Source organism: Phalacrocorax carbo, chromosome 8 (assembly GCF_963921805.1).
Source record: "Phalacrocorax carbo chromosome 8, bPhaCar2.1, whole genome shotgun sequence".
Lineage (NCBI taxonomy): Eukaryota > Metazoa > Chordata > Aves > Suliformes > Phalacrocoracidae > Phalacrocorax > Phalacrocorax carbo.
In genome coordinates, this window is record NC_087520.1 from 31506724 (window position 1) to 31533473 (window position 26750).

A 26750-nucleotide genomic window follows, 5' to 3' on the forward strand; every position below is an offset into this window, starting at 1 on the left:
GGCTGGAGTAAAGTTCTGTTTATTGGAAGCAAGAGCAATAGAGTTTATGTTTTGGTATTAGAAGATTTAGTCCAACATCTTGTTTTGGTAAAGTGAAGAGTTATTCAGTGTGTTTAAAGAGCAGATTTATAGGGAAGATATTGCATCTTTCACACAGTTTCTCCATATGGAAACACTGTTTAATCCTGCCCTACCCCCAGAAGAAAGCAGGGCAATTTTTGTAATGCCTTAGCCAACTTTAACATTACAGTATAAGCTATTATACTCTCTATAAGCTATTATTATTTGCCAAAGGGTGGTGGTAAATGGCTCTTTCTCAAACTGGCAACCTGTCACAAGTGGAGTCCCCCAGGTATCAATATTGGGCCCAATGTTATTCAATATCTTTAAAAGTGATCTGGATAATGGCATCAAGTGTAGCCTGATGAAGTTTGCTGATGACACCAAGTTGGGTGGGGAAGTAGACAATCCAGAAGGGAGAGCTGCTCTGCAGGGAGATCTGGATAGGCTGGAAGAGTGGGCCAGCGAGAACCTTATGAAGTTCAACAAGGAGAAATGTAAGGTCATGCACCTGGGAAAACATAATCCGGGAGTGCAGTACAGACTGGGTTCCACCTGGCTGGAGAGCAGCTCTGTGGAAAGGGACCTGGGGATCCTGGTGGACAGAAAGCTCAACATGAGTGAACAGTGTGCTGCTGCGGCCAAGCAGGCCAACAGGATGCTGGGTTGCATCAAAAAGGGCATCGCCAGCAGAGAGAAAGAAGTCATCATCCCACTCTACTCAGCGCTTGTCAGGCCACACCTGGAGTACTGTGTACAGTTCTGGTCCCCGCTGTACAAAAAGGATGTGGACAGGCTGGAAGGGGTCCAGAGAAGGGCCACCAAGATGATCAGAGGACTGGGAAGCCTGCCATATGAGGATAGGCTGGGAGAACTGGGTTTGTTCAGCCTTGAGAAAAGGAGGCTCAGAGGGGATCTCATCACCAAGTACCAGTACTTAAGGGGTAGTTACAAAGAAGATGGAGACTCCCTTTTTTACATGGAGTCACATGGAGAGGACAAGGGGGAATGGATACAAGTTGCTCTTGGGGACATTCCGATTGGACACCAGAGGGAAATTTTTCACAGTGAGGACAGTCAACCATTGGAATAATCTCCCAGGGAAGTGGTTGACTCGGCCACGTTGGACACCTTCAAGAGTCATCTGGACAGGGTGATGGGCCATCTTGTTTAGACTCTGCTCTTCTTCGAAAGGTTGGACTAGATGATCCCTGAGGTCCCTTCCAACCTGTGATTCTGTGATTCTGTGATTATTATTGTTTGTATTCCTGGAGAAGGCATTGCAAATGTCAGTGTATAAAAATAGAATAAAACTATGTCAGCAAGCTGTGAAAACACTGTAAAAAGCTGAAGAGCTCATCTAGCAGATCAGGTCTTTGACCTAGCTCTGAGTCCACAGAAAATGTCCAGCAGAAAGTGAGACAACATAAAGCAAAATAAAAATCCTTGTATTTAATCAGAAGAGAAAGTACTAGGATGGTACTTAGCTTATTACAGTTCATGTGATTTTAAACAAACTGAAACTTTACCTGAAATGGTAGCTTCCTTCTCTTTGGCCAAATCCACTTCCAGGTACAACACATATTCCAGTCTCTTCCAGAAGTTTCATGCAATAGAACATATCAGGTGCCATTTTATGAGCCTAAGGGAACAGATGTTTTGGAATTATTGAAGTCAAGATATTCCAAATATATAGAATTTCATGATTGCTTTTCCTCCTGAAACCTTATCTTACTTTATTGGATTCGTATTCTATTTACTAAAGAAGATGAAGAACAATTGCTAATGGGAAAGTTTACACTGTGAATTAAATAACGGTACTTAATGGAGGAACAAGGCTGAAGAACCTACACAAAACACTCACTTCAAAAGAAAGGTTTTAGATATTTTTTGTTTTCTCCTTGACTTGCTTGTAACTTTTTCTCAGAAGTCTCAAAGTTGTACTTCTTACAAAGATCTAAGCCACTGACATTTGAGAGGATGAAATAAATTTGAGAGTGATGTGTTCCAGTTCCGTTGGCAGTTACTATTATTTTCCCTGAATTATCTGCCAACTAGAAAATCCCCTGATATATTACAAGGCAAGTTCTTAAATACGTGCAGTTATAAGCCTAAACAAATAATCAGCTGAAAAACAGCCCTATTTTTGTCCTCAGCTATGTTGATAAAATTCCCTTTAAAAAATGAATATTACACATTAGGTAACAGAGCTCTAGCTTAGAACAAAAAAGACTTGTCATTCAGTAATATAGCTTACTGACCTAAATACAAAAAGGTATTGTACAGAAGTAAAATTTGTAAGGAAACCTCCCTCCCTCTTTCCCACACTTCAGCAAGTGGGCTTCTTTTCAGGGCCCAGCAGCACACTGCCATTCACAATCCTGGTTGCACATGCTGGCCTACCTAACCTGGGCAAGAGCAGCAATTTGGAATTTGCACAGGTCCAGCTACCTGCCCACCCTGTGACTTAATCTATTCAACACTAATGTCCTTGGGTAACTTTCTCAACCTGGAAACCTTACTACTGTGATGAAATTCTCTGTTTTGTTTTCCTCTCTTAAAATAAAGGTCACATTATATTTAAGACCACATGTAGACAATGAAGTACTGCTTTTGTAACTACATAAGCTTACTCTATCTCTGGAATAAAAATTCATCATTAGAAGTGGCAGGCACAAGTGTGTGAAGGTTAAAATGGATTGGGGTAAAAATGACTGACTGACCTTTGCTTCCTCAATGGCTTTGGAAGGAATAAAGATCTGTGGGAATGCATACATAGCTCCTTGAAGTGGATTGCAGTGAATTCCTGGTACCTTGTTAAACATGTCTTCTGTTAGTTTGGCTTTTTTGGCAAGATTTTTCAAAACAGACTCCTTCTCCTGTTTAAAAGGAAGGCGTTCAGTTTCACATATTTGAAGTGGCAATAAAAATGTTAGAGAAAACTATGATGCTTAAAGAAGCCTTCCCTGAACTAAGCACTTTTAGGGCTTTGCTGAGCTATTAGAGGAAATGATGTTCCTAGTTCCAGTCATATTGTTAAAGACATCGGTGCAAAGTGTTGTGGATAGGCAGTAACCTGCAGGAGTCTCTACCTGCATGCCCTATTCTTACCCACTTCCTTCTGAGCATCTACTCTTGGCTGTTTTTAGACACCATGTTAGCTGAACCTTTGATCTGACTCAATACTGTAATTTCTTAAGCCAGATTCAGTTTAATTTTTACAAGTGAGAAACTAAAAGTATGCTTTAATACAGAATACCATGTTGTTCAGTATATAGAGGCACTGATACCTAAGAACAAGGCTGATTTTATAACTATATTTGAACTTACATTCCTGTTTAGATTTTAGTAAAAGCAAATCTTTAGTAATTCTTTTGTCATGCCAAACACAGGAGAAATGTTGACTTTATCAGCAAGAAAGCTGACTTGATTATGTCTTCTTAGCTTTTTTTGGCTCCTAAACAAAGGAACCATAAAAGGAATAAGAAATATTCTTAAGGGTAGTCATATTGAGTTATTTTAAAATACCCTACATAGTTCTGTAAATTGGTGATATTACAGGATTGTCGAAGAAGAAAGAAGTCCAGTCTCTGTGCATATTTTGAGTTCACAATACTTAGGATAGGTTTCAAAAATTCACAAAAGAACAAGCATGTTACTGCTGACCTTTGTGAACTGTGAATAAGATTCTTCTCCAGGTACTGGAGGATTCACTACAATATCCATTGCTGCTTGTCCTGAGACTGGAGGACAAAGGCGAACAGAAAGTAGCTTAACAAGCTGTCCTTTAATTTCTGGGTGCAGGTTAATAACCTCCATGTAACCTCCTCTGTAGCCACATCTGTGATTAAAGTGGACAGAAAAGATCAGTTAACCTCAAATGTATAAATACTGGAAAAGCAATGAAAATAGCTGCAGAAGTGGAAAGACAATTAATGGGGATCTTACAATATGTAACATACAGGTTGTTGAAACACCTGCTATGCTGATAATGTTTTTAGATGGAACTCAATGATATGTCATTAAGCCCTAGTATTCCATACCTGCAAAATCATGTACATACAGCTTCCCTGTTAGGCAAGTTAATGATTAACTTGGATTGTTTGCTCTTCAGAACAAGAGCATACAGCTGTAGCAGCATTCATTTATTCAGAAAATTCCTTTTATTCCCTTTCTGCCCAAAACAACCAAACCCAAACATTTGTAGTATGAAAGGTCCCAGTGATTCTTGAGTTGTTGCCTTGAATGGTAGAGACTGTATTTTCCTTTATCACAGGTCTGGTTTAGGACTGTAGGATTTCACCTTTGTGGGACTGAGACATTACGTGTCTGAAATAAATACACTTATTCGCTATTTTGAAAACCACTGAGCTAATCTATTACTCTGCACTTTAAATGCTTGTTTTCCTTTTCTTAATAGTTTTTAGTTAAAATTAATAGAAGACAGTGGATTACCTTCAGGTCACTAACACGAAACGGCTGTCCAACCAGATTAATGAGGAAGATGAAATAAAAAAAACTAAAGCAGACTTACTCGCCCATGTATCCCTTAGAGGTGGAGTGAAAAGAGGCCAGCTCAACATTGTTATAGTACTCGGGTCCCATCTCATACAGAATCTTTTTGAAGGAATGAAACTGGCATCCTTCAGAGTACACATTGTCCTGGTAAACCTGAATAGTCAGAAGACATTAATGTGCTCTGTTCCCCTAACTAAGGATAAAAGATGGCCTTTTAGAGAGCCAGATCTGAACTGAAGGAACAGTGGTAACACTCAAAACTTAAAGCCATTAGAAGACACAAGGTTCTTTGTTAAGTAAGAGTTACTCAAACTATGATACATTTCATCTCAAGTGGCCATAGTTAATAGTTCAGCCTTTGGAAGAGCAGTGAGCTTCTTTGTATAATTTAACCTTTACTTGTATGTTTAAATGTATTTTCCTTGTGTTTCTTTCATTTCAAGTGGTCTGAATATCACACAGGTTTTTAGGTTGTTTCCAGCAAAGTTCTTCCTGTGTCTCTTTGCTTGTGTCCCCCTGTTCAAATCCAGATCAAGCCACCTCTCATATTAACCCTCTGATATTAAGAATCTTGCATATTTGTTCATGTCTTAATATGATAACAGTGAATCTGTTCCCTGTACTTAAAAAATACCAATACCACACATGGAACAAAATTACACCTCATACTTGTGCTCTTAGGCGTGCTTTTGAGAGAACAGAATATTCCATTACCTCATCAGCCAGAAGAAAAAGTTTCTCTTCCCAGGCAAAGTGTATCACATCTTCAATGCACTTTCTGTTTTGTACCTGTCCTATAGTTTGATTTTTAAAGCAAGAACAAAGTTAGTAGAGCATATGTATACGAATCTTTTCACCCAGACCTAGTTAGACGACTAGCTTTTCAATAAGATATTCCTCTTTCTCAGAAAAGTGCTATTGAATTTTAGAATTCAAATCACTAAGTGTGAAATTAAGGAACGTTTTTGGAGGAATTATGGTTCAAGGTAACTTAGTCCATCTCAAGCAAAGGAAAAGATACAGTAATCAATAGCTTATTAAGACTACTCTGTGTATAAATGATAATTTGAAATACTCCCACAATGATAGTTAAATAGGAACTAGTTTCTTATAGAATCAACTAAATTCTTCTTAGGGAGGCAGTGGTTGGCACTGAATTCAGAGTGTATCTGTAGTCATTGCCTCTCAGAGGCAAGAGGCTACAGGCCATGTCAGAGACAAGATCTTTCATAAAGACCAAAAGTCACTGAAAGTCATTTCACAAATCTGCAAAAGTTCAGTGGAAACAGTGGCCCCAAATGGGATCCAGTGAAGTGAACCTGCTCCTGCCTCTTCTCCCAAATCCCTGGAGTTCCATGATACTGAAAATAAGTTTCTAAAAGTATGACATACTGTCTTACCTAGAGCACTGATCTCTAGAATTCAGCTTTACATATTTGATATATATTTAGGATTTGCCTGCAATGTCAAATGAATGAAAGAGGGGGGAAAAAATTGGTATTAAAACCCATCCATTAAACAAAATTGCTATAGACCTGTGGGATTTCCGGGGTTGATGATGCAGAGGACTTTTGGATTGCAATATGCCTTAGCTTCATTCAAGGAACGGCGAAGTTCATTCACATCTAGAGCCCAGCAATTTTCTTCATCCAAATAATAGTTCACCTGGATAGCATCCAGTTCAGATATGACTGCTGAATATAAGGGATATTGTGGTATAGGGATCATCACTCCTGTTCGAGATTTTCCACCTCCAGAGACCAGGATCTTTAATATTGTCTGGGGAGAAAGTAGGAATTAAAAAAACAAAAAAAAATCACACACCAGAATTAACAGTATACTCTAGAATAAGCTACCAATTTCCTTCTTAACAAATCCAGAGTTAATGCAGATTTCTATTCGGGAAGCGTACAGTCATTTTCTCATATTAAAGGGCATTTAGTTGTTTTGAGCGAAGTTACTGACTGAGTGAGGATGGTCTAATTCAGCTTAATGGAATTCCTCTGCATGTCGCAGCTTCTAAAGATCATGTCTGATCAACTGCAAAATTTAGGAAAAACAATCTGAGCAGAAGGCTAGAGGGAAAGTTGGAAACAGGAATATCAGGATCATGATTTTTCTACTGTGCCCAGTTGTAAGAAAGAAACCTCAGCTAGTTGTTGCTTGTTGCCTTCCACTCATTTTATCTCACTAAACACAAATAAAACCAGAAATTAGAACTGGGGCCTGTGGAGGTTCTCCTTGGGAGAGATACCTGTTTTAGATTAGGAGCAATTGTGGCCAGGTGGGAACAAAGCTAGAGACTTGCATTATGGTTTCATTGTCAAGTGATAGAAGAGGCAAAAACTATGCATGTCTTGAGATGGAAATCTAAAGTATTGTATGTAGTTTATGCCCAGAAGATACAGGCAGAAATGTAATGCTTGCACTAAAGTCAGTCTGGAGGATTTACCAGTGCCCAGCGGCTGTGTGTCCATGTGTGTCTTTGTGTAGGCTTTTAACATGTGAATTAAATAAAAGAGTGCATTTGGTGCAGGAAGTAGGGAGATTTCTTGCCTTTATGATCAAGGGAGAACTCTGAAGTACATGTGCAATCAAAGCAGGCATCCTTATCAACATAGTGTAACACGTTGATAGTGTAACAACAAAAATATCTCTTCAGATATGACAGAGGTATCCTTTAAGTTCCTCATTGGTTCTAGAACAAAATCTGCCTTTCTGTGCCTCTCATCACATACTAACTCAGCTGCTAAGCTAACATTTTATAAACAACATAATTTTGTACCCACCACTAGTTTAAAAATACCAAGCATCCAAAATGTATAATCAGGACCAAATGCAAATTTTAAAACTCTTTAACACCCTCTGTCCCCCAAGTTATGGAACAATAGTTGTTTTATCTTTGGAAGTGCCAAATAATAAGACTCATTGTAATTCTGACTTTTCATCACTGGTGAAATCAAATAAGCATGGTACAGGTTTGATATGCTATGCTGCCATTCCTGACAAGCTGCCAGTATAACACTTGGCATCATAATCTGGAAAGCCAATTCACTAAAGACATCTGGAGAACTGTTCCTGTCAGAACACTGTCGTTCTGATCTCTGCCACTAGACGTAATTTAAAAAAAAATCTTTCACAAACAAGCTATAAAAGTCTGCCTTAATAAAAGCAAAGAACTGCTGGTTGTTATAATATCAGTGAATGTGTCCATGTAAGGAAAAATCTATTAGAAACAGTTATTCCTATCTTAACTGAGGACCATCTTTGAACTGTGGTTGAAGCCAAAACCTGAAGTTTTCCCAAACACGCTGGCTATTGAAATAGATCTTTGGGATTTTGACTGGCATTAATCTGCACTAGCACAGAGTTTACTATGAAGAAGAGCTGCTGAGTCTTCTCACCTCCAAGGTCATTCTCTCTTCTCTCTGCCACTGATTCATACCCTCTAATCTTCAGTGCTTATATATCTTAACCACCGAGGACACCATTATTTGGTCTGAATCTCCTAAATTTATATATAGGCACCTATGTGGTTTATAATACCTTTACAAAAGGTACAAGTTAATATATATTAGGAGACTTTGTCTCCTAATGTGCCTGTTCCTTAGTTGGCATCTTACATCCACATAATTGGGTGTACTGAATATCAACTCCATGTGACTTCAGTATCTGTTAGGACAAACTCACAGGAGCTTGTGAGACCAGATGTTCAACAGAGATCTGTATTTCCGAAAGTAACTGATAAATTATAGTTTATATCAAGAAGAGACAGGTTTAATTTTAACACTCACAGCAATACCATCACTTGCCCCAGTGGTAAGATATATATTATCTGGATCTGCAGGAACCCCTCCATCTCTTCTTTCAATATATGAAGCAACATCTTCACGGATGCAATTTATACCTTGACTGGCACTGTAAGATCCTGTGAAAAATAGAGAATGGGATGAGAATTGAGTACAATTAACATCAGATTTTCTGTTTGCCAGCAAAATTCCTGAGCTAGTATTTTATGAAGTAGTTTGTATATATGAGGGCTTTGGATCCCCAGGATTGGTTTGGGGTTTTTTTGTTGTTAGTTTTTTTTTTTCCAAGGAGTAGGAAATGGAGCTGGTTTGTTCATACAGCAAAGAAATTCATTTGGAATTAGACAAATATAATAAGTATCACTAAAATACAAATATAATATACTAGATTGGTAAAAAGTAGGATTTGAAGGCTACTTTACAAACTGGGACAGCAATCCCATTTTGACTACCTCCCAGTTGCTTTCTTTATGTTGAAAACCACTTCAAAATGTCAACCAACACCTATTTAAGTAATGGGAACAAGGAACAGAGGCAGCATGTGCAATAGAAAGGAAAATAACTTATTCAAATCCATGACAAAAATAACATTTCTATTTGCAATATGAAAAGAATCTTATACCATTTTCTCTGACAGTCTGAACCCCCCAAAATCCTAAACTGCTTCTTTCTCCCTCCACAGCATCTCCCACAACCACTTTTCAGTTACTTGTAGCAGAAACATCTAGGATCAACCCAGTCTATCTATAAGCCTAATGTGCAGTTTACAGAGCACAACTAATAATAAAGGAAGATGGTAGGTGCCTGTGCACATCATTGCTGAGCATGTGCAACAAATAAAGAGTAAAACTAAGCCTAAGCCAAGGTGAGAAATGGATTCAAGCTATGAAGCCTAAGACTGATGGATGGTGAAGTGACAAGTGTACATCTAATTTAGAACACTGTCATGAAGCTGCAGCATCTTTTTTACTTGTTGGGTGGAGTGGAATAATTGTGCCTGACTTAACTCTCATCACTCAGTTATATGCTAGTAGTCTGCCTGATAATACTCTGTGAAAGCATAATTTATAAAGACAAAGAACCTTTGCAAGTATAGCACAATTGCATGGGACAAAATGTTATTTCAGGGCACAAAGTTTCCTGATGTCCTAAAGTTTACTTTTACAGGACTAAAAGTTATATTGGGACTGTACATGGGTCTTTGACCACAGCTAGGAAGCTGCTGTTGAAGTAAGAGAACAAACCTAAGCTGTCATTCTGTCTTGTGCTCCTTGAGGGCCGAGTCCCATTCTTCAGTGAAGACATAGGGAGGACCTGAATTTAATTTTCAGGTCTTCTACACTTAATTGTACTCAGTTGATAGATTTGACTAGAATGCATCTGTTTGCACTGTGGCTTGCAAATAAATAAACCCAACCCAAAAAGCTGCATGGCCATATATTATATATTTTTATATATAGGAGAGGGGTAAATTTCTCAACTGCCTGGAAAGATATGACAGTTATTCCACTTGCAAAGTGAGTGATGTCAAAGGAATCCCAGAGTATTTGAACACAACAGATGTTGAGGACATATCTGAGCCTTCATACATGGTCTGGGAGTAGCGGGACTCAATACTGTGAGCAGGATTTTGCCAAATGAACATTCACTGGAAGTGAGATTATTCTAGTTCATATCCAGAGGTCAAGACATTCATACTAAGTTTGCAGTTAATACATTTAAATAGGCCGGTATAGATGTGGGTAAAACGCTTCAAATAGCTTGACCATATGTAGTGAAGCTACTTAATATGTTGGATTGACAAATTTTTTGAAAATAACATTTTACAAGAACACAACACAGCACTTAAAGCTACATGGAGGGATCAGTTTTTGACCTTTGCTTTTTCCCAAGAAAGCCAATTTCTCCTTCTCAGCCATGAAGAGAACAGCTGTCAGACTTCCAAGGAAGTGACAGGAGTAGCTTACATTGAGCTGCACATCCACTTGCCTCAGACTGTGTGTTTATGGCATGCTGTACAGAAGCTGATGAGCAACTGAGGCCAAGGGAAGGGGCTGATATATGACACTGGAGACAGGGAGGGTAGAGAGAAGGCCTAAACCAGTACAGCAGATCAGTAAGGTCTACAGTGGTTTTATTCCCAGGAATTTAGACGGACAGCTGTTCTTGGTACATATCATATCAGGAAAAAAAATTTACACTCCAGTTACCTACAGAGCTTCAATTTATCCACTGAAAATAAAAGGGTGTATTCAGAATTATCATCTTATTTGAATATTGCAACTATTTCAGGCCTACTTCCTCAGCATCTACTGAGCTCACGCAAATGACTTGAAATATGTGATCTTCTGCTGAAGAGGGGATTTTGTACAGAGTCAACCTATTTCTGAAATACCCTGCAAGGCTGAATTCCTTTCATTTCACTCCAGCATGGGGCCAAAACCCAACATTCTGAGAACTCTTACCATGTCCTTGAATTTGAAAATCACTGCAAAGAAAGATTGAGGCAAAATTCAAATGTATCCCCAGCAACTCTTACATGACAACTAGTATTGGGTGGGTTAATTGTTCCAAAGTAAGCCAGGAAAGGAATTAATGGAGCTAGAGGAACTTCTCAGTTTTGATAAATGTATTTTTAATGTTCTACATACAGAAACAAAATCAATGCAAAAAAAGTAAAGATAAATACATTCTGTATTAGGCTGTGTTGTTAGGAATAGTCCAAGGCTGAATTACTGCTACATAACCACTCTTCAGGTTTTGTTTATTTTATTAAATTTCACAGCACCTATTCTCAAAATATGCCAGTGCAAATAGGCACTGCAATCACAAAGATTAAGAAATATGCCAGTTACTCAATACATACTCTGAAATGTCACTGTTAGCCTACCTGAAAGAAGGTAATTAAGTGTACCAGATTCTTTGCTGTACCCAGCAGCTGTATGTAACACTATCTGCAGAGCAGAAATTCTAGTGGCATTTCCCAGGTACAAGTAGACAGTATAGTTGCTAGATGATAAAGAATTTGTGTCTTCCATTTCCTCTCTACTGAATATGCAAAGTTTATACTTATTTATGTGCCTATCATATGTATACTCTTGCAGGAACAGTGGTTGAAGAACAGAGTTCTTTAGTTCTTTCAAGGGTTATTTTACCTTGGAGAAATAGGGCTTTGACATCTTTAGTTAAAACTATCTCAGCTAAGTAAAAAGCTACCTCCTTTCAGCTGTATAGCTTTCCCTTTGCAAAGCATTATCGCCTTGGTACCTGGGTTTCTGATATCCCAGTTCATATCCTGACAACCATATTTGGACTGATGGTTTCAAAATTAAGACACAGGACTGTGAACTGGATCAGATGAGATAGACAGACATTGTTTGTTGATACCATCATTACAGGGGCAGTAGACTCCTTGGCAGAGAAACATCTAGAGATTATAAAATTGTAAACAATCCCACCTAGATTTAGCAGGAGACATAGCTGTCAGAGCTCAGGATTAACAGATGTCATAAGAATAGTAACAAAGCTTCACTACTACCCTCTACCACTTACTTTTCTAATGCAAAAAAGCTCAGCGTTCTGTTTAGGGTTATGCCTAGGTGTTGTTGTGGTGAGGGCTGCCTCACTGTGTAATCCTCATCTTGTCCTGTTCTGTGACAAGTCTCATCAAAAATTTGCACTTTGTCCGTAGGCAACACTGTCAACTCTCCCCCTACCATTTTGCCCTAGGCCATCTCCCATTTGACTTGTAATGATATAAAACACAATTAAGAAATTTCAGCACTGCAGATATTGAAACTACCTTTGTTGATTGTAATACCAACATGAGCAACTGAAACAGACGCTTACCTAAGCTGTTTCCTCCACAACCCTGCAAGATCCGTCTGGCTCGCTTTTTGGCATCTTCTGGAAAACTTGGGCCATCCAACAGGTTTGGGTATGTACACAGTGCCACCACCTAGAGCGCCAAGAAAAGGTAAATTGGCCACTTCTCAATGGTTATTTTAAGTTGGTAATACTACTGTTAACTTTCCTTGGAAATGAAGATCACAAATACCAGCTAATTTAAAACAAAGGTTATTGAGGAAGTTTGCCGTGTTTTTTTTAAGGATAGTGCTTACAGAAGTGAAGAAATCTTATGAGGTTCCAAGTTCTGCTGAGAAAAACAGTTATAGAATTATTAACTATTTTTATTACAGACAGTGAAGATTAGAGTCCGAATGAGCTATGCATAGTGCAAACAGTAAAACACAGTTAATTATTTGTATGTTATCTCTAAACAGCTCTATCCTCCCCTCTTTGTGTATTACTAACCCACTTTATTGCCAAGAAATCAAGAGTTTAAATATGGAGCAGAACTGAGAAATATGATAAAATTTTGAAGTCCCAGTTTCATGTTCTAATAATCCTTCCCAAAAATAACTTACAGTTATTACTAATTTGAATTTCTGGGAAATATTTAATTTAAAAAGAAGTGGTGATATAGAACATAGTAAAAGTAGAAACATGACCTAGCAGAATTAAGTTTATGAAGGAATGTAAGACAAAAAGAATCTAGAGGTCTTGCTTGAGATCAGCTTAATTTGTTCCAGTCTCTCTCTCCTTTTTATGCTTACACGGTGTAATATGGATAGGCTATTGTCATCTTGTGGGACCATGACTAAAGAATTAATCCATGTGTGCACACAGTCATGGGGAGAAAGAGTTTCCTGTTTACCCACTATTTTCTTTAATAACATTGTATCTGAATAATTTGTAAGAAGCTCTGGAATTCCTAGTTTGCTTACAGTTTGCTGTGTAGCTCGATTCTATAATCTTATCATCTGGACCCCCAGTTTGATATGGCTTCAGTTTGTCCTGGAACTCTCTGAATTTACATTATTATAGACTGCGGATTTTACATGTGTGTGTAATTGATGCTCAGTAAATAGTGTAACACTAGTTTTAAACTTTGCCTGTGTTTTAGGAATAATACACAAATGCGATTCTGTAGTAGTCTTTCCTAAAAGTTAACCTACCTATTAGCTTGCCCAGAGGTAAAATGTGCAAAATCAGCAATAGTACAACTAGTTGCACCCAACTGTGTGCAGATTTAAAGTATACTGTCAGATGAAGAAAGGCATTTGCTTTTTTCTTTGAAGCCAAACACTTTCTTCTTTGAAGTGCATTATTGATAATGGATTTGATGAATGATAACAGGAGAAGTGGCAGGAGAAAGTATGGATGGGGAATGATCTGAAAGTAAGGAAAGCTACTGTGTTGAGAGAGGATGCTCAGCAAGCAAGGTATAGGAGTTTGTCCCAGAAATCAAAATTTGTAATTCTTTACGAAAGAATTATTTTAAGTCTAAGTGCATCTAGGGAATCATTTATACTAATACACACATCAGATAGATTTTAAGGCGTTCTTGGTAATCTAATAAAAGATCAAGAACAATATTTTATAATATTCTTACCTGACGAAGGAAGGTGATTGGCCTCTGTCCCATGGCATGTGCATCTCCAATGTTGGCTTTAATTACTTCAGTAAAAGGTTTTTTGATTCCCTAAGAAGAGATGATTCACAATGTATTGTTAGGGCTGAAGTAGATAATAAAAAAATCGTCTTTTTTGGTATCTGTCATACAGCTGTAACTAAACAGTGCCTAATCTTGGAACAGAGTGTTTAACGTAAAGCTTAATACATTTCTTATAGGATACTGCCAGTAAATCTTAAATGCTTTACAGAAATTATGCTGACTGTGACACATTTTTAAATGATAGGCTGGCTTTTTTTTTTCTGCTAGATACAAGTAAGAGATTCCTGGGTTAGAGATATCACTAGGAAACTTCCTAGTCTGGTATGGCCCTTAGACTACTACCCATTACTGCTCTTCCATGTGGATGGTGATGAAGTTGCAGTACATAGCCCAAGGGTGATTAAAAGAGACTGCAGGGCCTTGGGACAGTTAGTGAGGGAATCTGGGGCACAAGTTATCTTCTCCTCCCTCCTTCTGGTTGCGGGCAGCGATGTTGAAAGGAACAGGCAGACTCAATCTATCAACATATGGCTCCATGGCTGGTGTCACCGACACAACTTTGGGGTTTTTGACAATGGGATGGCCTACACACACCGGGATTGCTGGCGTCTATGGAGAGCTACCTTTCACAAAGGGGAAACAGTGTCCTTGCTCAGGAGCTTGCAGGGCTCATTGAGAGGGCTTTAAACTAGAGGCAAAAGGAGAGGGGGAACATATCAGGCTTGCCTGTGACAAGCTGTGGGATGACACACAATAGTTAAAGGGATGGGCTGCTATTATGAGCCCTCAACCTATTGCCCACGGGTGTGCTGGGGACACTGCAGCACAGTCGAAGACTTGACGAGATGAGCTGGGGGCTCCTGAGATAGCAGGAGCCGACAAGGAAACTCCCATGAAACACCTCAAGGGAACTAAGGGGTGTTTCACTAAGAAGGAGACATGGTCCACAGCCTGGATGAAATGCCTCTACACTAACACACACAGCATTGGAAACTAACAGGAGGAATTGGAAGCTACTGTGCTGCCTGCCAGCTACTGACCTGAATGCCATTACTGAAACTTGGTGGGACAAATCCCATTACTGGAATATGGCTATCGATGGCTACAGGCTGTTCAGAAGAGACAGGCGAGGAAGGAGGGGCAGACGTGTTCTCTCTACATCAAGAGATCATTACAGCATGAAGAGCTGTCCCTGAAGAATAACCACGAGCAGGTCGAAAGCTTATGGGTAAGAACCAGAGACAGAGGCAACAAAGGGAACCTTGTGGTTGGTGTCTACTACAGGCTGCCTGATCAAGGGGAGCATACTGACAAAGCCTTCTTCCTCCAACTTGAGGAGACTTTGTGCTTGCAGGCTCTTGTCCTACTGGGGGAATTCAACCACCCCAACATCTGCTGGAAAAGTAGCACAGAGAGCTGTAGGTAATCCAGGAGATTCCTAGAATGCATTGAGGATAACTTCTTGAGCCAGGTAATAGACAGCCCTACCCACGGGGATGCAGTACTAGACCTGATGGTCACCAATGCAAGTGAGCTCATCAGTGACATCAAGACTGGAGGCAGCCTGGGCTGCAGTGATCATGTGTTGGTGGAGTTCATACTCCTGAGGGATACAGGAAAAGTGAGGAGTATAGTCAGGACCCTAAATTTTAGGAAAGCAGCCTTCCAGCTCTTCAAGGAGTTAGTCTGCAGGGACTAACTGGAAAATGGTCTGGGAAATGATCCTCAGGGACAAGGGAACAGAAGAGAGCTGGCAGATCTTTAAGGACGCATTCCATACAGCACAAGAGCTCTCAGTTCCCAGGTGTAAGAAATCAGGCAAGGAAGGGAAGACACTAGCATGGCTGTGCCGAGACATGCTGGCCAAACTAAAGAGCAAGAGGGAACTGCACAGGCAGTGGAAGCAGGGACAGGTGTCCTGGGAAGAGTACAGGGATGCTGACTGGTTGTGTGGGATAGGGTCAGGAGGGCCAAGATATGGCTGGAGCTGAATTTTTCAAGGGATGCAAAGAATAACAAGAAAGGGAAGTCAAAGAAAGCATGCCCCCCACCCGGATGAACAAGAATGGTGGCCTAGTATCAGCAGACAAGGAGAAGGCTGAGGTACTCAACAACTTTTTTGCCTCAGTCTTCACTGGTAACCTCTCTCCTCACCCCTCCCAAGCTGATGGACTGCAGGATGGAGACCAGGGGGATAAAGCCCCTCCCACTGTCAGGGAAGATCAGGTTTGTGACTGCCTGAGAAACCTAGATATACACAAGTCTATGGCATCTGAAGAGATGCATCCCAGGGTCCTGAGGGAATTGGCTGATGTAGTTGCCAAGCCACTCCATGATATTTGAAAAGTCATGGCAGTCAGGTGAAGTCCCTGGGGACTGTAAGAAGGGAAACATTGTGCCCATCTTTAAAAAGGGTAGGAAGGAGGACCTGGGGAACTACTGTCCTCTCAGCCTCACTTCTGTGCCTGGGAAAATCATGGAACAGATCCTCCTAGAAGCTATGCTAAGGCACATGGAGGACAGGGAGGTGATTTGAGGCAGCCAGCATGGCTTCACCAAGGGCAAGTCCTGCCTGACCAACCTAGTGGCCTTTTATGATGGAGTGACTACATCGGTGGACAAGGGAAGAACTATGGATGCTATCTATCTGGACTTCTGTAAGGCCTTTGACAAGGTCCCCGCCAGCATCCTTTTCTCTAAATTGGGGATACGGATTTGATGGGGGGAACTGTTCAGTGGATAAGGAATTGGCTGGATGGTCCCATCCAGATGGTAGTGGTCAGTGGCTCAATGTCCAGATGGAGACTGGTGATGAGTGGTGTCCCTCAAGGCTCCATACTGGGACCAGTACTGTTTAATATCTTCATCAGAGACATAGACAGTGGGATCGAGTGCACCCTCAGCAAGTTTGCAGGTGACACCAAGCTGAGCAGTACAGTTGACATGCCAGAAGGATGGGATGTCATCCAAAGAGACTTGGACAAGCTGGTAAGGTGGGCCTGTGAGAACCTCATGAGGTTCAACAAGGCCAAGTGCAAGGTCCTGCACCTGGGTCAGGGCAACCCCCGATATCAATACAGACTGGGGGATGAAGGGATTGAGAGCAGCCCTGCTGAGAAGGACTTTGGGGTACTAGTGGACAAAAAGCAAGACATGAGCCAACAACGTGCACTTGCAGCCCAGAGGCCAGCCATAGCCTGGGCTGCATTAAAAGCAGCATGGCAAGCAGGTTGAGGGAGGTGATTCTGCTCCTCTATGCCACTCTGGTGAGACACCACCTGGAGTGCTGCATCCTGCTCTGGGGCCCTCAACACAAGAAGGACATGGAACTGTTGGAGTGGGTGCAGAGGAGGACCACAAAAATGATCCGAGGGCAGGAGCACCTCTCCTACAAGGACGGGCTGAGAGAGTTGGGGTTGTTCAACCTGGAGAAGAGAAGGCTGCAGGGAGACCTTGTTGAGGTCTTTCAGTACTTAAAGAGGGACTATAGGAAGGATGGGGGCAATCTCTTTAGCAAGGCCTGTTGTGACAGGACAAGGGGTTTCAAACTAAAGGAGGGTAGATTTAGACTGGACATAAAGAAGACATTTTTTACAATGAGGGTGGTGAAACACTGGAACAGGTTGCCCAGAGAGGTTGTGGAGGCCCCATCCCTAGAGACATTCAAGGTTGGGTTGGACGGGACTCCAAGCAACCTGATCTAGTTGAAGTTGTCCCTGCTTATTGCAGGGGGGTTGGACTAGATGACCTTTAAAGGTCCCTTCCAACCTAAACCATTCTATGATTCTATGAGTGACTTGCCTAGAAACTACATGTTGAACTAGAAAAGATGAAAAAGAGGCATTTTGAATTGTCAGTATTAGAGCAACTTGTTTGCTACACCTAAGGGAAGGAGGAGTCTGTCAAGAAGCTAAAAAGGTTTGAGGACATTTGAGAAATGCACCAACAAAAGAAACCTCAAGACTTTTTGTACTGTTTAGAGTAAAAGGAGTAGAGATACTGCTTGTTTATTTATTTTCCATTTAGATTAAATATTCATTGTGCGATGACTCCACTTTTCCATATACAGATGTTTTACAAAGTATATCACAGTGAGGCTCTATATGATAAACAGCAGAAGTGCTAAATAATCACCATGAATATTTAAAAGCTTCTAATCTCTGAAATCTGAACAGACAGCCATTTTTCCTCTGAGGAACTGAATACATCATGAGAACAGAGGGAAAACAGTTGATGAATGTTGATTAGCAATCAGAACCCCTTTAAAAGCAAAATAAAATAAGGGGAAAAAAGGCAAGGAACTGACTGGTAGAAAGAAACACCACTGAGTAAAATAAAAAATATGAACTGAAAGTAAAGGCCAACATTACAAGAAGAATAAATAAGGTAGGCAAGAACAAATTTATAGCTTTGCTAATGTATATTTAAGTATGAGAGGTTGTAGGGAGACCTTCTAACAGAGACAGAATTTTCATGTGGACTAATGAACTGCAAAATTAGACTAGTTTGCTGTACAAAATTACATATAACAACCTGCTCTGGCTGTGGACTGAACTCACAAAGCCTCGTCCTGGCCCATGTATTTACAGCAAGTTACTGGCTTTGGATATAGAATATGTGGCTGGCAAGCCTTAACTAATTTTTTGCTTTTCTACCATGGATTGTGTGTTGGTCTTGAATGACAGACTAGAACCCAGATGTGCAGAGATAATAATGACCAAAATACTAGTAGTCACCAGGGATATTGATTCCCAGGTATGCCAAGATTTGAAGATTTACAGATGAGAGGTTATGTGATAATGTGATTCAAATCCCCACTACAGATCCATCCCATCATATAACTAATAGCATTTAGGTTTTTCTTTTGAAATTAAATATGTAGTTAGGAATGGCATTGAAAGAAGACAATTGGACTTATGTGATTCTGACTCAAAAGGGTCAATTTTATATAGACTTAAATTTAGCAGGAATTGAAAAAAACATTCACTTAAAATAACTGAAAGTGACACACTGACTCCATTGAGTCATTTGCTTTTATAACTGCTGATCTAAGCAAGTGCCTAAATAAAAGTTGTATTTCAACCTTAAATAAAGAATTAGGAAAAGGGATGCCAGGTAAAGATTATATGTATCTGAGGCTGAAGTTTAGCAATATATGAGAATATATGAGAAATGCAAACTGCAAGAAATAGGTTTTTTCAAACTATCTGGGGTCCACTGATAGCACACCGTTGTTTCATTCTAATTTACAAATAAGCAGGAAAAGAAAGAAACATGTAGAAGGAGAACAAATTCAGTTTGCATGAAATTAAGAAAAATTTCAACAGATTTTGGTTGCATTTGGTCCTTCTTACAGCAAACTGAATCAGTCTTACTAGATTTGCACAGTAATACAAATTTGTTAAAGAATAAGAGATGCCTTAAGTGAGGCAGTCTAAAAAAACCATAGCAGTTCTCAGCAACAAGATGAAGCAGAAATACCCCGTGTTACCAGATTAAAACCAGAACAAATAAACCCACTAATAACATAAATATATTATGTTAGATAAATTAGATGGGTTTTGCACACAAATACTATTGTCATCAGCAAAAAAAAATAGTTGCTTCTTTGGTTAGTGAAATGCTGAAAGGTACCCTGCATTTCATAATGCACCTTTGGAGTTTTTATGGTGATATAGCCTTTACAACAAAGGTAACAGATGTTTTTGGTGTCTGTGTCAGGTTTATTGTATATGATAATGTAGCTTATTACTATTGGTACCATCCAGATCCCTGCTTGTGCCAAATTCATGGTTTATGCCATCACTTGCATCAGCTGCAAGTATATAATCATGACCTACTCCATAAATGCCACACCAGCTTTGCTACTAAAATGACTGATCTGGAGAAAATAGCAAAACATACATAACAGTTATCTTACTGTAAAATCCTGGTAGAGAAGGAATTATTAGGTTTTCTGTGTTGTACACACTCTTCCCACATACCTGCTTAAAGGTTCTCTTGTCTAACTTGTATTTCTTGGTCTCAGCTACAAGAGCTGTTGTCCTATTAGCCTTTCAAGAGAGGTGCTTTTAAACAACTGAGGCCTTTGCTTTCCCTGGCAATGAGTTAATATCAATAGTTTAGAACTGTCTTCACGATATTCACTACACCCCCTCCTAGTGAAATCTAGAAAAAAATGTTATGACTACTTAGTTTTTTTCTCACCTTTTTCTGTTACTTGAGTTCCAGTCTTTCTATGGAGAAGCAATATCAGAAATTGTTCAGATTTAGTTCTGATTCCTCCAGAACAAAAAGTCCCATCTTACCATTTCAGAAAGAAGGAACAGGAAACAGTACAAGCAAGAACAAATATTGAATGCTAATGAGTCAAAGTTTCAAAGCAAGAATATCAGAAGCTGGCATCAAGGGAAGTCTAGACAGTGCTTATGACTGCAGATGAGTTCAAGGTGGAATTCTGCTTAAATCCTCAAAACAGAGTGGTATTAGTCACTGGTTACCCGTGTCAAGGTTTCTCCTATGGTGATGGCACTGGTGTGCATGGGTAGCCAAGGGAAGATTAATGTCAAATATTTTTTGGAAGGTCTATAAAAAGATCTGTATGAAAGGAGGAAGTGTGAATGTGATGTTGATAACCTCAACATCAGGTGTAAAACAGCAGGAAAAGTGCTGCAACAGGACATAGTTTGTTAGGGCAAGATTTATTTCACTGCAGAAGGCTAAACAGTGTTTGACTATGTCAGCAACATGCCTATGCTGAGACAATTTAAGTCCCTGGCAAGCCAAGGAACATACAGAGGGGGCAGAAACAAGGCCATTGGAATTGTTTTGCTTGCTTCTAGTGATAGCTGCCCTCACACCCCACTTCTCTCTCTCTCATATTCCGCTCACCCCACCCCACCCCTGCTCTCTCACTCTTGCCCTCATATTTGCTCTCATATTTTCCCTCAGTACAGGCAGGCTTTCAAGGTGTGTTCTAGAGGCAGTCTGACTGGATTGTAACTGGCCTCTGCCAGCAGGCAGAGATTTGGAAAAGTGAAGCTTGCAGAACAGGAGCTCTAATAACAAACCTGGGAACAGTAAGTACCAGATTGACAGTCATGTCTACTTAAGAGGATATGAACCACATCAAGAAGGAAAACCAATCCCCATCCCTACAAAACAACCACTGCTACAGCCTTCTGCCTTTGGTGGCACCTCACACTGTCCCAACAACGTGATTCATCTTCATCTTGGGAACAAAGCCAATCTGTCATTCTTTTGAAATTGTTAGCAAATGGATTAATTGTCATAGCCATTTTTAAAGCTGAAGAAGCCATCATGCACTTTCAAATTCAGATGTAAAGCAGAAAATATAGAAATGTGGAGGTTTTTTTCAGTTGCTGTATTCTTGAAAATGAAAGGATTTTAATGGAATAAAGGAATCTTCCCAGATTTGGAATAAGCTCGTTGGAAATTAATTCCTTCAGCAGTTACTTCTGTCACTCTCCCCTTCTCAGAGGAAATGCAGTCTTTTAAGAGACCAGATGAAAAGCCCCTGAAACCTGAAGCAGGTCAGACAGGATTATTCTAACAACTGTAGCAGCATTCTAAGTATCACGCAAAGTTGGGAGAAGGGATTTTTGCATGTGAACCAGAATTCATTGGTGCAGAGTCAATACAAATCTTTACAGAGTTAATCAGGTTTGGAGAAACTTCCTCTTCCCCTAGACATCCCCACAGCCTTAAGAAACCCAGCAGGTATGGAGTACAGTAGCAAATGATAAGCCGTCTCTCAAGGACAGAGTCACCATGCAAGTAGTACTGAGAGAATTATTTGACCAAAGAAATTATATTATGACAGAACATACAGTATTCCAAAGAACTAAGATGAAGGCAATGCACTGCCAGGAGCTGGTTTGTCTCTTAGGAGTTTTAGTATGCCTGGAGGTTCCCTTTATGATGGTGCCATCTAAAAATGCTGGCAAATTGCAAAATAACACAGTGCCCAGAAAGAGTAAAGAAGGGTGCAAACTGACCTAAAGCTGTCTTTGGTAAAGTATTCAGCAAATTGCAAAGGAAAACCCTCGGTCTGTAGAGAGGCTTGTGTGATTTGGATTTGGTAATGGCAATAAGAAAGAATTGAAAACGGTTCTCTTGAGGAGGCCATGAAAATGTGAGGTGCTTCTAATCCCAGAACAGCAACATGGTATTTCAGCTATTTCTGAATTTCAGAATTTGCCCACTCTTGGCTGCTCCTCATTGTTTAATTTTCATTGCCATTGCTTTGTACCTCCTCTTGATGGTTATCAGGCAATAACATCACACTATGAAACACTGTGCTATTTCCTTAGCACAAGCCGAGTCTGGTTTTGCTGTGACTTGCACAAACAAGCTGTATAATAAAAGAGCTGGCAAAACCAAACATTTCAGCATAGTTGAGATCTACATTGTAGTAGCCAAGTTGCTTGCTTGCTTTTTTTTTCCCCTTTCTCAAAGGGCCAAGAAAGCACTACCCAGAGGCCCTTAATTAATAGGGACTTGAAGGCCCGAATCAGCATTCCAATCTTTTTACTGAAACAGCTCACAGCAGAAAAATAAACTTGACCTGCTTACCACAGAGTTAGGGTTTGAGTTTGTGTTATGCATGTGTAATTCAAGCTGACATGAACTATTATTGGAAGGAAGGAGAAGGCAAATTCTGCATTTTGACTTGAAATGGCAGTGATGACTTGCATGTCCCCTGATATCAGATGAAAAAATCAGTGGGGCTGACCATTAATTGGAGGATCTGATTCAGGGATTACAGAATGGGGTTGTCCTCAAGTTACTTTTGCCTTATACATTGTTCAAAGCACATTTGGATTCAGAAATCTTGCCTGTAGGAACAAAGCCCTATATTTTAATGTGACTGTAAATGGCAGAATTAAACTAATGCTTATTAGAAGGATATTAGACATTAGGACCCTCTTAACTTCGAGACCTGTTGGAAAAGAGCTATTTTGGAATAGATTTTGCTACTTTGCTTTCTTGCTTACAAGAAAAGATCAAACAACTGAATCTTGTGGACTGTGTGCTTCTGAACATATGATTTTGACAATTGTACTCTTAAAACTGATTTTCTTTCATCTTCATCTGCAGTAGTTTTCCCCCTGTTAAAAAACATGGATTTTACTACAGATTCGCTTCCATATCCAACATGTACAGGCAACTGAGGAACAACAGTTCTGTCTTAATGAGGTCAAATGCTCTTGCCTGGAAGATACTTTCTTAATGTGCACACAGTCACGTATTCAAAGCAGAAAATTATAGGATGGTAATTTAAGCTTAACATCTTTCATTACTGGGTGTACCAGTCAATCTTGTATCTTTTTCTTGGCATGTCAAATTATATTTCTACATGTCATTGTCTAAACTGTGTTTTATCTTTCCATTACTCCCAGGGACACAGTCAACTCACATTTACAATTAAGTCTGGATTCTAAGTCAGAATTTTTAAAAGCCGGAAGAATTAGTAAAAAAAAAAAAAAGATATTATAGCTACATAAGCAAACGGAGTTTTTGTAGTTTTATTATCTAAACAGAAACATAGAGAGTGAACCTGTGACTTGAAAATAAACATACAACAGGAAACTATTTGCAGTAGTTGTGCGAATGAAAAACATGAGCACAGGAGATGCGTGTACAATCCTTTTACTAAAGCAGGTCAGTACAGTGGCTGTTCAGAAGAAAATGGGCTTCAATGTGTAGAGGCTGCGTATTGCCATTAAAGGCACATAGTTCCAGACCTGGTGGTGGAATATGCTAACCACCCATGCTGATCTGAAAGAACTTTCAACACGCTACCAATGTATCTTGGCATACCATCCCTCTACCCCTTATCTGCCCTACAATTCTGTTCCAGTAACTTGAAAGTTTTGAACACGGACCTAATGTTGTGTGACTTACACTAAGCCAGGCACAGTTGCTAATGTTACGAGTTGACTTGTGGATCCTAAAATGCTGTTTAATATGCACATGCTTTGCAAGTATGTGTAAGCCAACTTAACCTGACACAGAACTTGACATTATGTAAAACCTAAGCAGGAAATGGAGGAATAAGGGGAGTGTAAGTGGAGAGAGTAACAGATATGAAGGGAATTCCCATAACAGGGTCAGTTAAAATTACCATGAATGCGAAGTAACAAATCAGGTATGTGTGCTGCCTATATAAAGCTAGCTTGTTATTACCAATTAAGTTAAGAGAAAGGCTCCGTCCAGAGATTACATCATTTTTGCATTGAATTAATGTTCAAGCTAAAATTTCTAGTCTGAAATGTAATTAAAGTCAATACTCAATACGGTGGCCATCTGTCAGCAAGTCTAAAAAAAAATGGATAGAAAAAAGACCTCATTTGTTTGACTTCTTTTGAGAGTATTATCATTTATTAAAATATACCTGTGCTCTAGCGTGCTTTAAAAAGTTTCTAGAAACACCAAGGAAAATGGCTGAAGTCAGTTCTTTTTCCTTGTATCACCTTAGCAAGCCAGAATCAGCTCATTATTACCATTAGCAAAGAGGAAAAGAAATCAGGTTTTCACTTTTGAAGCGTGATGCAATCTCAAAATTAGAAAAAAAAATAATCAGAGAATTGATTCAGATAAGTGATTTTGCCTAAAGATTTCCAGCTGGAAAGATTGAATGTAGATCAAAAGCTTGATTTTTCCACCTAGATTAATACAGGTCACCCACAGGCCAACAAAACTCATGAAGTCCAAGTACAGCATGCCCCATCTGTACTCCTGAGCAATCAACCTTATTCTGCTTTAATAGAATATTCTAACTTGTCACTTACATTGGCTTAATCCTGAGCACATTAGCTGAAATTAATGCCTCATTTTTATTTCCTTTTTTTTTAAAGAACTATCCTTAGTTGAAGACTTCTCAAGTTACATTTTAGTTCTTATTTCTGTGTGCACTGTGGAGTTCCAGCTCCTGTTGTAATCATTTGCAGTTAATATACAAGAGAAGCGAGTGCCAGATCGAATAATAGAGAATCTGCTATTCAGAATCTGAGACAGCAGAACAGAACTCAAGGAAGACAAAAGCTTACACTGTGCAAACAGCTTCAAGTTGCTATTTTACAGCCTACATAACAAGCTGTATAAGTTACACAACTGTGAAGTCTAACTGTATTGAACCAAGTTTAAACAGGGAGAACCTCTATTGCATTTGATTAGCAGTGTGTGCATTTAAGATGGTTTTAGTTTAGAAACAAATGACCCAAAGGCATCTCGGCAGAACAGGACAAGTGCAGATTTACTAGTGGGTATATCATTGCTTCGCTTCTGCCTGTTCTTGCTGCCACCAGCCAGTGCAGCACTTCCATGCCACACTATGGAGTCCATGCTTTCACGCTTGTGCGAAGATCCTTCCCCACCATATGTAGCAGAGTTGCTATGGGGCAACCCTTTTCCTGTCAGTGAAGAGTAATCATGGATCTAGAGATGCTGTGGGGCATTACCTTTCTCTGACAACTGCTTCAGCCTCTTTTCTTTAGCAGTCAGGGTTAATTTTGCTGGCAATGGCTGACATAACTCTGTGAGCTGAAGTTGAAAGGGATGACAAAAGTAGTTGTCCAATTTTAATTAAAAGTAGACAAAGAAGTGCCATTGACTTGTGATCACACAGAAGTCAATTTTAGACCAAAAAGTAGACATTTAGATAACATGTAATATTTTAATTATAGGGGACTTAAGTACTACTCCAGGCTGTATACCTTACCAGTTTGATTACACAATAGAAGGAATAACAGTGTTTTTGTCACAAAGGCAAAGAGGAGTGAATAATTTGAGCAGTGCAGAAGAAAATAAAGTATTTCAGCTGCTTCCTTAAGCTGACTAGTGTTCTCTGCAGATACATTGTCTCAACTTTTGCAGTAATACTGTCCTCCTTCCCTGCCAACAGGGAGGTTTTTGTTTGCTTTACTCGTCTTAGAGCAGTCACGTGTCTGTGAATGCTGGTAGCCGTTGATCATATTCCATGAGACTGGTTCAAGAAAAAAACAACTTTTAAATGGAAAATGCCACATAAGCAGGCACAAAACTGCCATAACAATCTTTTAATAAAGTGATTTGTGATGACTTGCTCTTGTATTTTTTAAAAAGTGCAGAGAAGATTATTCCTCTGCCAGTGACTCAGCTTGTAATTGCAGGCAGCAGGGGAGTTGGGAGGAGTTAGTGAAAATTGTATTATATTTGTTTTGTCAAGTAATATCTCCTGCCCTGTGATGTTAACTTGAAAACAAACATACTCAGTGAGGACACTGGAGGATTTTATACCCTAGAAAATGGACCTAGTAGGGAACCTAGTTGCATAAGGACAATGATACCTTTATAAACAAGTTTTAAGCCAAAATCAAAACAAATTTTCTGAAACGAAATCTCCATCACCACTCTGAAGTACCAAGTAGATTCTAAAAAAAGAAGCTGTTTTTATTACTGAGTTGGATATAAGTATTATATAAATACACAGCTGAAAACATGCTTCACCTTCTAAAACAAGGGGAAGCAAGTTACACAAAAAGAATTAAAATAATCTCTTCTTGTTAGCCTTGCTATGGCCCTGTTTTTGTTCAAAGCACTTTACATATACTAATCAAATTGGTCTTGCAGTACCTGTAATAATATGTAGGCAAGACTTTCTATAGCAGAGAAGGCTTTAGAATAGGCCTTTAGAAGGTTTAGAAGGGAAGGCTTTAGAAGGCAGGGAATAATATATGAAATAACAGAAAAGTAACTATGCCAGATGCTTTATTGAAAACAAAAATAAGTGAGTTCTCGTGCTGACAAGGGAAGCTGTGATGTGAATAGTACAAGCAAAAAGC

General features: G+C 39.5%; 1 protein-coding gene across 3 annotated transcripts in view; it reads right to left on the reverse strand.

The window, feature by feature from the left end:
* The window catches only part of GPT2 (glutamic--pyruvic transaminase 2), a 30048-nt gene that overhangs the window by 1335 nt on the left and 1963 nt on the right, over positions 1-26750 (reverse strand). Inside the window, exons 2-10 of one of the 3 annotated variants that reach the window (XM_064459466.1) lie at positions 13843-13932; positions 12237-12345; positions 8373-8506; positions 6114-6357; positions 5293-5372; positions 4595-4731; positions 3727-3901; positions 2784-2939; positions 1590-1702 (exon numbers count right to left, since the gene is read on the reverse strand). In XM_064459466.1, the coding sequence (XP_064315536.1) occupies positions 1590-1702; positions 2784-2939; positions 3727-3901; positions 4595-4731; positions 5293-5372; positions 6114-6357; positions 8373-8506; positions 12237-12345; positions 13843-13932 (1238 nt within the window). The remainder of the gene's footprint in view (positions 1-1589; positions 1703-2783; positions 2940-3726; positions 3902-4594; positions 4732-5292; positions 5373-6113; positions 6358-8372; positions 8507-12236; positions 12346-13842; positions 13933-26750) is intronic. The other 2 variants (XM_064459467.1, XM_064459468.1) reach the window with 2 other exon arrangements.